The 15,001-nt window shown below is 32.7% G+C and overlaps 1 protein-coding gene across 2 annotated transcripts; it reads left to right on the top strand.

Moving 5' to 3' along the window:
- The first annotated feature begins 2,597 nt into the window (after window positions 1-2,597).
- Window positions 2,598-10,828, top strand: LOC100250963 (probable magnesium transporter NIPA4). 2 transcript variants are annotated; one of them, XM_002264723.5, is made up of 9 exons: window positions 2,598-3,078; window positions 4,802-4,858; window positions 5,927-6,017; window positions 6,092-6,252; window positions 6,379-6,506; window positions 6,600-6,737; window positions 9,219-9,311; window positions 9,996-10,101; window positions 10,295-10,828. In XM_002264723.5, exons 1-9 carry the CDS (start codon window positions 2,916-2,918, stop codon window positions 10,399-10,401), a joined length of 1,044 nt encoding a protein of 347 aa, XP_002264759.2. In that variant the 5' UTR covers window positions 2,598-2,915; the 3' UTR covers window positions 10,402-10,828. The 2 variants fall into 2 exon arrangements, with proteins under 2 accessions (XP_002264759.2, XP_059597013.1); XM_059741030.1 differs by lacking the exon at window positions 10,295-10,828 and having other exon boundaries at window positions 9,996-10,245.
- Window positions 10,829-15,001: the final 4,173 nt, after the last annotated feature.

Below are 15,001 nucleotides of genomic sequence, written 5' to 3'. Positions count from 1 at the left end.
TTTAGTAGGAATTTTAGATTCATTGAAATTTTGAATATAAGGTAAACTTATTTCATGTTTCTTTCTAGACCAAAAAGCATTTAGAAGATCATAACAAATTTCTTTTTGAAAAAGATCTTGAATTTCTTTTATTCTCTTTTGAACTTTATCTTTTAGAAGTTGTTATTCTACTTTCTTATATTGAATTTCTTTTGATAGAAAATTTATATGAGCTTGTTTTCTTTAAATTAAATTTATCCTTTTATTTATTGAATCACTTTAGATTTGATGTATTTCTTTCTCAGTTAATGGATATATAAAAGAGAAAAATATGGTGTTTCCTAATATTGTAGTTTTAACACCTTCATTAGTTACTTGAAATGGTAAAACAATGTAATAAAAGGAGTTCCTAAGATTAAAGGTTCAATCATGTTTTGTACTAACATAAATTGAGTTCTAAAAACAATAATTATCTTGACATATATGAACATTTTGAAGTTTGTATTCTATGTCTAATTTTCCTTTATTTGTAGTGAAAAATTCTTGTCCCATTTTTTTATAATATTAAGTAGGGATTAATCCTTCTTGAATATAATTCATATCAACTTCTGAGTCTATTAATGTTGTCATTTCTACTTTAAAATCTTCAATTATGACTTTTACATTTGTATACCATCTTTGAAAATCTATTTTTGATATTGTATTTATAAATGATTCTATGGGAGTTTGTTTATCAAGTATTATTATTCCTGGATCTTGATTATCAAATGTTTTAACAAAATTTTTTTTTATATTGTATTAAATTTCTTATTTGTTCATTTTCTTGTTTTATTTGTTTATTTTCTTATTTTAATTGATCTATTCGCTTTTTTATTTCTTATATTTCTTCTTTCAAATCTTCAATAGTTATAAGCTTTTAAATATTTTTTAATTTATTAAAAATTTCATCCATTGAGTATTATGCCGGTATGATTTCTTAAGTTTTATTTGGATTTTCCGTGAGAATTAAAAATTTTAAGTTTTGTAAATAATTGCTTTGTGTTTCTTCATAATTTATTTTGCCAATAACATCAAAAAATACTTATTTATCTACTTTTGAAGATATTATATTTATTATTTTAATTGTTTTATTTTTTCTTTATTTTCTATTTTTTGAACTTCATTAATTTCACTTGTTGTTTTTTCTATTTTTGATGTTGATGTTTCCTCCACCTCTCCCATGTGACATTATAATGCATCTTCAATTACCCACGAGATGTAAACACCTTTTTTTTTTTGTAGTTATTATTATTATTATTATTATTATTTATTGTTTTTAAAATACAAAACTTATTAAGGTAAATCTATATTTTTTTTGTATTTTGTATAATATATATATATTAAGGTAATAATTTTTTTTAATATTTTGATTTTTTAAAATTGGATATAATGGTGTTTGTTTTTAAAAAATTTACCAAAAGTAATTTATTTTTAGATTTCAGAATTTTCTTTTCTTTTTACTTTTTGTTGATTTATTATTTATTTCTAAAAAAAACTATTGAATAGAAAAGGCAAAGTATTTGATTTTTTTGATGTTAAAAAGGAAAAAGTTGGATTTTTTTGTTTCTTAATATTTAATAAAAATAAAATTTAAAAAATAAACAACTTAATTCTTAAAAGTATTAAACACTACTTAATTTTAAATTCTATTTAGATTTAAGTAAAAAAAAAAAAACACAACATAAGTGTCGTGATATTGTATATATAAAAATACAGTTTTTTAATATAAACTTTTAAGAATTTTTGTATCTTATATAAAAATTACCAGTATTTTCTAATTTGAAAACCATAAATCATGAATGGTATCATAGTACACACTTTAGTTTTTTTTTTTTTTTTTCTATAATTGTAACAATTTATTTTAGATTGGATCATTAAAGAACAAACCTTTGGCTTATCACTCAAATTATTGATTTGACAAAATAATAATAATAATAATAATAATAATTAAATGGTAGATTCAAATCATAAGTTTAATAGTACATGTAGTTTAGGTTTTTTCAATGGGTAAAATATATAAGATTTACTAACACATGGAAAAGGGTCAAGATCTTCTCAATGAATAAATTAGTGAAATCAACGGTACTTGTAAGTTATAATAAGTGTCACCAATTGATATGACTAAGTGGTGTATACAATGTAAGAAAACAAAACAATTATAACATATAGCTCAAATCATTGGTCTAACACAAGATTTAGTCTTTTCAATTGACAAAATCCATAATATTTACGAATATATAAAAAGTCAAGAATTGAGATATTTACCCATTAATTTAACAAAATCGATTAAATACATCATTATTACAAAATAATTCAATTAAAATTAAATTATAACTATAAATGGAAGTATTTTAATCAAATTATTTATTGCAAAAGCACTATAATTTAAAAGTTTTTATTTTTATTTTTTTATTTTTAAGTATTTTTTAAACCACCATAAAAAATTCAAAATATGAAAAATATAATTATTAAAATTAATATTAATAATATTATTTATTTATTTTAATTTTTTTTAAAGAGGGAAAGCGAGATGAAGTAGTAGAGTAGCATTCATCGCACCTTTTAGTTGGAGAAAAGTCATTCTTCAAGTAAAAAAAAATCCACTTTAAAAAAAAAAAAAATCTTCTATTTTCTTTTTCATTTCCATTTCCATTTCCCTTTTTATCTGATTTTCTTGCGATCCAAGAAACCTTCGCAGCTGTTTCCACCGTCCCGCTTTGTCTTCAAGCGCCGACAGATCTTCAGCTTTTTCTCTCTCTAAGATCGTTGATTCTTCACTGAGTCAAAGTCTTGAGATGAATTGCGGAAAACCGAGTTAATCGTGAATCTGCTTTCCATGGCAGTTGAAACCTAGGGTTTGGGGTTGCTGTTGGGTTTAGGGTTAGGGTTTCGCAGCCATGGCGGCGGCCGGGGAGGAGGGGGCTTACTCCTACAAGGGCATGTCCGCTGACAACATCAAGGGTTTGGTTCTTGCGCTGTCTTCTAGCTTTTTCATTGGTGCTAGCTTCATTGTCAAGAAGAAGGGGTTGAAGAAGGCTGGGGCTTCTGGAATCAGAGCAGGTATGCAGTACTTGGTTTTGGTGGGATTTTGCTTTTTCTGTTTTGTTTTTTTTTTTTTTTGTGTATTTTAGTGTGCGTTTTTACAAATTTGTTGGGTTTTGTTCATGGCATTTTTTGTGGCGTTTCTGTATGTGTGAGTCCATTTTGGGATTAATTTTGAGAGCTTGGGTTTTTACTTGTTGAAATCTTGGCGTTTGGTGTAAGATCCTTTTTATTTATTTTTTATTAGTAGGATTTTGAGATGGCGTTGTTGCATTTGTAATCACAGCGGGTACACCGTTCTTGGATCTTGGGAGGTTTTCTGTAAATTTTTTGGTGTTTTAATGTTCGTGTTTTTGCAAATTTGATGGGTTTGATGTGTCATTGTTTAACGTGAAATCATTATGTAATTATTTTTGGTTTTTTTTAATGGTTGGAATTTTGGGGTTTGGCGTAGGTTTTCGATTATGTTGGGATTTTGAGATGGCATTTTCATGTTTGGGCTGAGATTAATTTTGGTTTTTGAAGTTATCAAATAGTGAGGTTTTGCTCAATATCCACTGGGGTGTTTTGATTTGAACACTTTTGGGCATGTGCATAATGGCTTAGAAAATGTTGGATTGAAACATCAGTCACTGAGTTTAATTTATTTCCTTTGATCTTTGGAGGAATATGTTTGTATTACATAGATCTGGGAAACTTGTATTTTTGCATTTAATATATTAGAGAATTTTGAGGTGGTGATGGTGCTTTTCTTGAAAATGGCATTGTAACCATCTACCCAATCTGAATAGGGTAGGACTAATTTTTGGTTTCAATGCGGTTACTTTGATTTTTTTTCATGGGCTGTTTGGGCATGTGTTTCTTGGTTTCAAAAGCTCAGTTTGAACTGAAGATGTGATAGGTATCAAACATTGGGAATTTGATGTTGACAATTTCAGTTGGTCCAAGGAATATGCTTTTGTTGAATAGATCGGTGGAATTGAGCTGATGTTGATTCTCTTGTTGAAAATGATGGTGCAGGAATTGACCCGATTGGTTTCTCATTAAATTTTTTGTCCTGTGTTTAAATGTGGGAAAGACAATACTATAACTTTTTAGGATTTGGAGCCTCTATATCTTAAATTAAAGGAGGCTCTTTTGATTTTATGGGCTTCTTTTTGCAGAGCTTGAAGGGGAAACTACTTCTGATTTTCTGTGAGCATTATCTTTTTGTTTCATCATAATATTTATCATGTATTCTATAATACTAACCGCAAATTCTGAATTGTCATTTTCTGGGCATCCTAGTATGTACCTATTACTTTTTTTTTTTTTAAAGTTAACTAAATTTATTTAATCCGAATTTGTATGTGAAAGAGAGGATTGACAAAACATATGAAAGGGGAGGTAGATTTTTGTCCATGGAAGGGAAGTGCTGAAAATAATTTTCTACCACATGCTTCCAGTTTCAAGAAAATCAGATTTGGGACTCATATTTCTTTATATTTCTTCTGGTGCTACCGTGCTAGTTTATCATTGAAGCAGATATATACACAGCTGTATGGTGATGGTGACTTTTCATTTAAACGTGCTTTGTATCTTTCTATTGCATATGAATGTATATAACACTCATAATAGCTTGACGTGCCATTTGATGTATCGCTTGCATACTCTTATAATCTTATATGGTTTGCAATATTATCATGTTACCATTGCAAATAACATGTCTTATTGACAATAAATAATGTTATTGCTTTTACAGGGGTTGGAGGTTATTCTTACTTATATGAGCCACTTTGGTGGGTGGGCATGATAACAAGTGAGTTTAATAAAGTTCTTTTGTTTGAAGGTTGATTGATTAGATCTATTTTAGGATTTATTTTATTATTTCATTAGATGGATGATAAGTTGAGCTAATAATGGCCTATAAAAAAAAAGTGAGCTAATAATGGTTGAGATGTTCAGTCTAACTTCGATATTTTTGTAGGTGTTTTTGGGGTTCTTTTTTGTCTCTATGGGGACTTGAACTTGGAACCTTTTGCATCCCTACCCAAATATCTTGCCACTTGAGATAGATCTCCAGGACAAATTCCATATTCTTCTTACTTGAGAGGAAGAAGAAGTCCACTTCTTCCATTCCATGAGCATTGTCTATGCTTTTAATGGATGGGATCACCGTAAAGCAATTTTGGGGGATTATGCTCTCTTCCAAGAACTTAGTAGAACACATCAGCTGAATTTCTCTTGTAAAACAACACAGATCTATGATGGTTATGCACACAATGTCACAATGATCACAATTTTAAATTCAATCTCACTCTCTTTTTAAATTGCAATGTAAACACATAGATAAGGTGGAACATTAAAATCATTTTGCAAGACCAACAACAGAGAAATTTATGAAACAAGTAGAATTGGAGAGACACATCTTTATTACTAGTCCATAGTTAAAGCTGCTAACTTTAATAATAAGTTCTCAATTCACTTTTTAACTTAAGATAATGAATAAAATGGACCACAACTATGTCCAGTAATCTAGTAATGCATTCATGTTATTGCTATAAAGACATTATAGACATGGCTCTCAACTAAAAAATCAATATTACCATAAAAAGCTTCTACTGCAGAGACAAATTAAACATTGGCTAGAAAAATTAGTCACATCATTATCTAAACCATTGGCCAATGCTAACAACAATACTTAAAGTAATTTGAAATTCCCAAGTCCATATCAAATCTAATACTACTTCCGATTCACTCTTCTTGTTTTCCTTAATTTTTGTTTTGCTTCTTCTCTAAAATTAACTAGTTGTGCAGCTACATGAGTTGCTTGATATGTGTTTTTTATGAAAAGTGTGATGCTAATGGGTGATTGCAATTGCAACAGTGATCGTTGGGGAAATTGCTAATTTTGCTGCTTATGCGTTTGCACCAGCTATTCTGGTCACTCCTCTTGGTGCACTCAGCATTATTATCAGGCATGATAGCAAGTTGCACTATATTTTAAAATTTGATCTCCGAGTTTAGTGCTGACTTCTATATTGTCATGCAGTGCTGTACTTGCTCATATTATTTTAAGGGAGAAGCTACACATTTTTGGGATTCTTGGTTGTGTTCTTTGTGTTGTGGGTTCTACAACAATTGTTCTTCATGCTCCTCAAGAACGTGAGATTCAATCTGTGATAGAAGTGTGGGATCTTGCTACAGAGCCAGGTAATATAAGCCTTGGTTATCCATTATTTCATTCTTCATCTATGTCATATAATTTTCACTTATTTACTTATATTTTATATATGATTGGGCTTGATGACTTTACTTTCTTTTACTTGTTCCATGCAGCTTTTCTCTTTTATGCAGCCTTGGTGATAACAGCTGTGTTTGTACTTATAATCCACTTCATCCCACAATATGGCCAGACCCATATAATGGTTTACATTGGAGTTTGCTCTCTTGTAGGTTCCTTATCGGTGCGTATTGGCATTTGGTAGTTTCTCACTTCTTGAATTGTGCTCTGTTTTTACTTCTAGAGTGTTGTTTGTCTTGATGGAATGCTCTGACAGGTCATGAGTGTTAAAGCACTTGGAATTGCTTTGAAGTTAACATTATCAGGAATGAATCAGCTAACATATCCTCAGACATGGGCCTTCACTATAGTTGTAATTACTTGTGTAATTACCCAAATGAACTATCTAAACAAGGTAGAGTGCCTCTTTTCTTTATTATTTTGCCATTTTTTCTTCCTTTTACTTCTTACTGCACTTCTTTTTCTGCCCTTTCTTCATTTTTTACAACATTGTATTCCCTAATTTTTTTTTATCTAATCTTAGTTTCTCGGTATTGTCGCCCAAAAAATTAGGGGTTGATGTTCTCTTCAAATTCATTTATGTTCATTTAATAGATTTCAAACACTGAATGTTCCAAATTTTTTTCTTGATCGCAAATTAAGCAAATGGATCCATGTATAAAATTTATAATTGTGTAGTTATTTGCTTATGAATGACAGGTTTTGAGATTTTGTGTTCACCCTAATATAGAGTTTTATATGTTGGTGTAGCAATGAGTGGCCTTCATGGATCCATAATGAGAGAGGTTGATCTTTGGCAAACTTAGCCTAGCTGGACTTTCAGGCAGTTTTAGGAACCTTATGAGGAACGTCTCTTTTTTCAAAGGTGATGGGGGTGTGTTGATAGTAGAGTGAAGTCCTAGAAGCAAGGTTCAAAGTTTTGGCTGAGACCGGTATGACTTGGCTAAGCCCGTTTTGATATCGATATCCAAGTTTGACTTGTAGTTCAGTTGTTGGTCTCGAGCAAAAATGAAGACGAATGGAGGATGACTCAAAACTCAAAGGTGAAAAATGCTACATCTCTCATTCTCTGATGCTGTTTTTTGGTGGATACACCGTCTAGGGGCTAGATATCACCGACATTTGCCAGTAAAATGAGCAGAGATGATTGAGGTTCTGGTGTGGTGTGGATTGATTTGAAAGGGAGGAGCTTGGAACTTGAGGAGAAAAGGAAGATGCTTGATTTAGAAGTGGAATTTGGATTTCTGTTGGACCTTGTAAGGTGGTTTTATTCCACTCAGTTGCAAAGAATAAGAACTGGGTTTGAAAGAGGAGCAGAGAATGGTTGAGGAAGTAATGGGTTTTGGGTCTTTAAGGTTTACCCAATGGGTATTTGAGAATAGGTAATGAATATAGTGAGATAATAGAAATAACGGGAAGGTGGATATTGTTTATAATAAATTAATTTAATTACATTTTACATAAATTTGCTTTAATTTTTTTAATGCAATTACATAAAGAGTATAAATTTAATATTTTAGATAATGTAATACCAATAAATTAACAATTACTTGTATCAACGTTAAATCAAAGGGTTTTAATCAATTTTTAAAAAATATTATGATTAATTAAATTTAACATGAAGTTATTAAATAAAAGAATTTTCAAGATTAGAGATTGATCAAACATACTTTTATGATTGTTTAAATGATATCAAACATAATTACACCTAAAATTTTATTTTATTGCTCTTTTAGTATATTTAATTGGATATATTGTGTGTATTGTCCAATACGGATTTGAGGTACCAAGACTGATGCACTTTAGAACCTACTGAGTTAATGACTGATACTGTGACTTTGAACTATGCCTAGAAGGTCTTAATGAAGCTTTGTGCTTTGCTTTTTGTCAGGTATTGACATAGGTTTATTTTACCACCGTCGTTAATTGGGCAAAGTGTAACATCTGAGGATTATGGTAGTATGACTTTCGTTTGGGAATATGAGATTTGACAGTTGCTTGGAAGTGGGGTTTTATTAGGTTACTAGATTGGCAAGCAAGGAAGTTGACTTCCTAGTTAAAATAGGGGCTTCTACATCAATTTGTTGCTGGGATCATTTTTATCCTCATGGTTGGTTGGGGAAGGGATTTTGCAAATCTAGTGCACAGTAGATGGGGTATATGGGGTGTCCACTGCCTGGTGTTTGTACTAATCGGCATCATTAGATATATATTCCCATGTTGGGATTAGTTAGCTGCTTAATCTATTCCTTTAGATCATATCACTTTATCAAAATTTCTAGCATTTGTCCTGGATCAGAAATAAGTTGTGGTAGCTCTGATCCCACTTTGGCTCATTTCTGGACTATTTGAGGGTGAGAAACCATAGAAATTTTGAGGTCATCGTTTTCCGGCCCATCTCCTGCACGACTGCTTGGACTTCAATCGAAGGATTTCAACTGGATCCCTAAAATTGGTATGAGGACTAGGCTTATTTCCTAGGTTTTTTTAGTCCTAACTTGGTATCCACTTATTTGCATGCTGTGCATTTTCACAAATCACCATAATTATGACACAATTTAAATCATTAATAACCAAGCTGCATTTATGAATATAGCATGACCAAAAATTTGTAGAAAACAAATGCTTTGTAGCCATGATCATACTTTTTTCATATCTAAGGTCTTTTGTAGCAATGATCATACTTTTTCACCTCCAAGGTCCAAAGATCTGCCCTTGCATAGAACTGAACAGGAGAATGATTGAATTTCATATTACTAATTGATTTTGATCCTCGTACAATAGTCAATTATATTTTATTTGCACCATATTCACTCATGCGATTGTTTTATGGTTATTGCTTCCTGATCTTGTTCCTTGTTTGTTCTGAGTGCAGGCCCTTGATACATTTAATACAGCCGTTGTATCTCCCATCTACTATGTTATGTTTACATCACTAACCATTTTGGCTAGTGTGATCATGTTCAAGGTAATCCTTTCATTGATTAGAAGTTTCCGAAATCCTTTTATTGGTGGATATGATAATGTCTAATATGTTAATGGTTTCTGTTTGGATGTTTCACTTCTTTGCAGAATTCTTCATACTATTTTATAAATTCCTTCCTGCTTTTATTGCTGTTTTTTCCCCTTCCATTGGAGTATAATTCAATGGTAAACTGGTAATATGGTAGCTTGACCTGCATAGAGTTACATTCATGGCCGTAAGCATGGGAGATGCAGGCCTCTGCCGACTCCAAACCATCGAGGACCATGGCTAGTCCTGGATGACCTCTTCAATGGACCTTCACAATTACATTGCTTTATAAGATCTTGAGATGACCATACACAGCCATAATAAATTAATGACACAAATAAAATGAGCTATAGTTCAATTGGCCTGTAAAATAGAAAATGAAAATCCATGCTGCATCTGAAAATGCCCTTAGGTGTGTCGGCCATAAGCAGCACTCATTTGAAAAGAAATATCTCTGTTTCTGTCAGTTCCATAATTTCTAGTAAGATGATATATCTAGTATGTAACTTCTGGTTTTTCCTTAGACAATTTGGACCCTTCATCTTTCCACACACAGTATTGTGTAATTCTAGTCTATATAGCATCGGTCAAAGTTGAACTTTGCTTTAGATTTGTTGATGTTTGATTTTCTTTTATCAGGACTGGGATAGACAGAATCCAACACAGATTGTCACTGAAATGTGTGGATTTGTAACCATTCTTTCTGGAACTTTTCTTCTTCACAAAACAAAGGACTTGTCTGATGGTATGCTTTCTACACTTATGGTGATCTTTTTATTGTTGATGCTGTTACTAGGCCACTCACCAGGAACTTGTTGCTCATGGATCTTATACTTTATTTTTGTGAAAAATGAAAACTAAAGGAAGAGAAAATCTTCGGGGTTTACTATCCATTTGTTATTTAATTTTTGGCTTTCTAAAATGTGGATCATTTACAGGCCTGTCAACGTCTTTGTCCATGAGACTTTCTAAGCATATAGAAGAGGATGGCTTTGGTCAAGAAGGCATCCCTCTCAGACGGCAGGAGTCCTTGAGATTACCATGATGCACTTCCTCCATTGCATCTCCCTGATTTTCCGGCCGAAATCAACCTGTGTGTTATCAAGTTCATGACTTATCCCAGTGTTCATTTTTGGAGAACCTAGAAAAGGAAGGAAGAGTTTTTCTTCATCTCTTTCTTTTTCTCATTTTGGACCAACGGCCTATACGCAAATCACCGGCCACCACGTTGCATACCCATTCTTGTTTGATGAAATCTCGAACATATTGGTTGAGTAGAGTATATTGTATTGATAGCCAAGAACCTTAAGAACTTAATGAAAGAAGGCGTACAACATGTATCTCCGTATTTGGAAGGACAATTCAACAGTGGAAAAAGCTTCTTCAAGTAAATAGTTTTCTCATGTTCTTGTAAAAACAGTAGTGTTATACTTTATTATCATTTTACTCGTTTGACACCCATTTTGTCCAAAGAAGCCTCCATAATTTTGTGGTTCAATCTGTTTGGATTGCAGTTTGATGAACCCACCACCGCCTATAGGAGATCAGTCATTCCAATTCAATCAAATGATCATGGGATTAATCAGCCCTGATGTACTTCCACCAATGGTCTAAACGCCTCTACTGATACCTCATGCAAGTAAAAATATACATCTTCCCCTAGCTGGTTCACATTCATACCATACCATCAGGAGATAATTCCTATTGGTGGGTAGGTTGTGTTTATGTTGTGTTGTACTAAAACTTATGTATTTTACTATATAGGTCAATTCAAACCCGATATGAATAATAATTGTATAAATATTATAAATTTATTTATTTAAAATAAATTAAAATGAATTAAATATGAAAAAATAGTTTAAAATTAAATTAGGTTAATAAGTAAGATTATTGAATGGGTCAATTTGGGTTAAATTCATTTTTATACAGGTTAGCCCATTAGTTACCTATTTATTAAATGGCTTATATAGGTTGACGAGTTATACCATACTTAGCTAAAATGCTCCATTCAGTATTCCAAAACCGCTTAACTACACACGCATACGGGCATTGATGTGCTTATGCAAGCAATTGAAGGAGAAGAGAAGAGGTCAATCCCAATCAGCCAAAGTCCAGCAAACCTACCCACTAAACACCCAAAGCAAACACACCTTCATCCACTTTAAGACAATGGCTTGAAGATGACCAAGGAATACAGTGCTTGACTACCCAGTTTTAGAGATTGGTAGGAGACAATTAGAAAGGGTATTTTTTAGATTAGTACACTTGTAAGACACGGAGTAACGTTGGATACAGACCATGGCAGAAGTCTTCATTTCAAGACATAAGGGGACTAATGGAAGAGGGGCATGTTATAATAGGCTTTTCTTAATTGGATGAACATGTTTTAAAGCCCTAATGCCTTATTAGGCTTGACACGGACGATATTTACATGGGAAAGAGCAGGGTCCAATATGAAACATTGAATATTGAATGAATGTAAGGAGCCCACAATATCATGAGACCCTTGGTGTGGGACTCCCGAGTGAATGTTCTAACCAGCTTTGCAATCATATGAGACACCACAGAGGGCTCCAATTTTTCATTGGGACACTCGGTGTGCCTACAGGAGGCATGGAACTTTGAATGAGTGTTCTAAGTAGCTCCATTCCATGTAAGTGAGTGTTCTAAGATGCCCTGGTGTGGGAAGTTTTGTCTAAATGATATCCTACATCACCTTCAGCGATTTTACTAGGTGCAGCTATAGTTGTTCTAGAAGCTAGTATGCAGAGTAGGAGCTGTGGTAGTAGAGCAACAATTTTGATATGCAAATGTGAAACTCCTAGATTACTCCCTGCTTGTTTTTTTTCCTTTTGTCAGTGTTGGGTTAACATTATCTGGAAAAGAATTATTAAGTGGAACGATGTGCAAGGCAGTCAAACCAAAAAAAGAAGGGACAACATTCCCATCTGTTATTGCAAACTACCCTCCAAGGTTTAGATCATGAAAATTTAACCGTCAAAATGCTCTTACAGAAATTTTGTTGCATATTTTCTTATATTCAAATTCTGCTGAATAACGAATTCCATTTTTACCTCTCATCTGCCTCTAGTTGTTAGATCTTTGTATGGAATCAGCTTCTTGGCCGCCATTGTTGAGATATAATAAGGAATCAAATCATTGCACAAAGGTTTCAGTTCTGCAGTGTCATCCTGGACTCAAAGGAGACCAAAGAGAAGAACAAAACCAAAAATCATGTGTCTTTGACTGAAACACAGCAACAGGCTGTTATTTGGGCTTCTGCTTCAGAAGGTCAGAGACAGAACCGCAATGTGTTGAGTTGTACTCGCATTTCTCACAGCAAGACTGCAGCAATTCAATCACTCTACGACACCTGTACCATGTGCAAACAAAACATAAATACATAAAAAGATGATAACTACAACTATTATCAAGATCACATGATAACTAGGTTTTCAACTACAATTTTACCATTTCACCAAATCCATATCATCCATAAGTCGGTTTTTTTCCTAAATACAATGAAGTTAGGTGATGCTAAACAAAGAACTAGCTTACTAATACTGTAGAAGTAAATAAATGGATTATTTGAATAGTAGAAACAGACAAAAGGGACAAAGTACACCTGTATTGTTTGAAACTAAAAAAAGATACTTCATAGGGCTTCAAGCACATGCAAGTTTAATGGGCCTTTTAATGAAATTAAGAGGATGCACATCAACAAAGATGAATGAATCAATCTCAAACTTCCCAAGTATGGAATCATTTGTTATGGAGCATAAAATCCACAGATAGTAAACATGGATCATATAAGCATCTATTCAAGTTGCATCATAAATTCAAGCAGATCAAAAAATGTGTTTTCTATCTAAAAGAGGCCAACAGCTGAGCCTCTGCCAATATTTCATGGAAAAAACACATCCAATCATATTGGTTTTACACCCCCAAAATCACAAGCAACTGCAGGTTCCATCACCAAAGGAAATTCAGGAAACCGTTATGAAATGCTCGGGCTTCAGCCACCATTCTACCCAATACCCTAATTGTTATGGTTTATACCAATAAGATGCCAAAAATCCAAGGATTAGACCAATGGCCCAGAAGATGATTTCAGAGTTCCCACAGGAGAATATAAGGCATGAAACAATGGCTTTCCGCTAGGTTGGTATTCACTTCTAAGACCACTTGTGATGAGAATGAATGAATGATAACATCCTTTAAATCAGGAATATCTTTCATTCACTGATAAACAATCGAGTATTTGATGTCAGGCAAAACCATAATGCCAAAGAAGACTCTTAGATCGTACTTTGACTGTATCATCTGAAAACCAATTGGTATCCAGCAGGGATAGGTTGAACCTTTTATAACATTCAATATCAAACTATGCAGGCTTGTTTTCAGAGTCATTATTTGGATGACCCATCATCGGGCTCTTAAGCAACCCCAGTGAAAGGAAGAGTTTGATATTAGAAAAATTGGGTGTATACCAAGCAAGCAGAGTTAATCAACATCATGACCATTTTGCTAAAAAGGATCCAGCTAACAATTTCCAAAAAGGAAAAGTTATTACAACAATATGTTGAGAAATGCAAGGGCAACCCATGATATTCATGTCCTGAAGCAAATAATTGTGACCCTATGAGCTAAATTGAGACCCTTTTCAGTAACGTCTGCTCATGTTCTATAACATACTAGAAATTACTTAATCTGGTAGCAGAAAATTTTCGACAAAATTAGAGATTTGAGACCCATGTTGAATAGGGCATACAAGATTTTCCTTCTGGTTTCCCTTTTGGGTTTTCTGAAAGAAATATAACTAACGCATAAACTGGTGATCGAGGCTGTTGAAAGGAAGACCATGATGTCCTTTGCAGTTCAAATTTGAAGTGAATCACAAATTCAAAACCCCATACTGCATCAATCATGCAAAAAAAAAAGAAAAAGAAAAAGAAAAAGAAAAAGAAAAAGAAAAAGGTTCTTGAATGCCTACAGCTCCATAAATTTTGATCCCCTGTTTGGTTGCTGAGACAATGAAGGAAATGGGGAAAGGAATTAAAACCACAACACAAAATTTTGCCTTTCTCTTTTATTAATGCTCGACGGACCTAAGCCTTACAAACCCATTTTGTCCCTATTTTTTTCCTCTTTTGTTGGAAACCAAAAGGAAATGATTCGAAACTTTTTTTCTCTCTGATTTTCTCGGGAACCAAACAGGACATAGAAAGGAGAAAAACAAAAGGAAAATTTGGGGAGAACCTACTTTTGGGGGAGGAAATTGTTCTTGGAGAGACAAGCTTGGATATCACAAGCTTCCTTCTTGCAGGGTTCTTTACTCTGCTTTGGCATCCCTCCTCTCTCTTTCAAAATTCAACCCTCTGTGTCATCTCCTATTTACTATATATTCTACGAGCATCCTTCTTTTAAGCTATTTTGTGGCAAAGTAGTAAATAAAAATAATTTATGGATTTTTAATTTTTTTTTATTTTTTTTACATTTTATTTATTTATTTTTCCTTTATATTTTTAAAAATTAATTTTTAAAAATAGTTTTTAAATACAATTTCAATTCTTATCAAAAGGGTTTTGAAACAAAACGTTTTAAGATATTATTTAATATATTCTACAAAAATAGTAAAAAAAAAA

This window comes from Vitis vinifera, chromosome 12, assembly GCF_030704535.1.
Source record: "Vitis vinifera cultivar Pinot Noir 40024 chromosome 12, ASM3070453v1".
NCBI lineage: Eukaryota > Viridiplantae > Streptophyta > Magnoliopsida > Vitales > Vitaceae > Vitis > Vitis vinifera.
The sequence above is the reverse complement of the archived record's forward strand: the minus strand, read 5'-3'. Positions and strand labels throughout refer to the sequence as shown.

Bases quoted from the DNA above. Each gene is read 5' to 3' on its own strand.
- LOC100250963 (XM_059741030.1), top strand. From the start codon at position 2,916: ATGGCGGCGGCCGGGGAGGAGGGGGCTTACTCCTACAAGGGCATGTCC. The intron at 3,079-4,801 runs GTATGCAGTACT...TTGCTTTTACAG, and splicing joins GGCTTCTGGAATCAGAGCAG to GGGTTGGAGGTTATTCTTAC. The intron at 6,507-6,599 runs GTGCGTATTGGC...ATGCTCTGACAG, and splicing joins CTCTTGTAGGTTCCTTATCG to GTCATGAGTGTTAAAGCACT.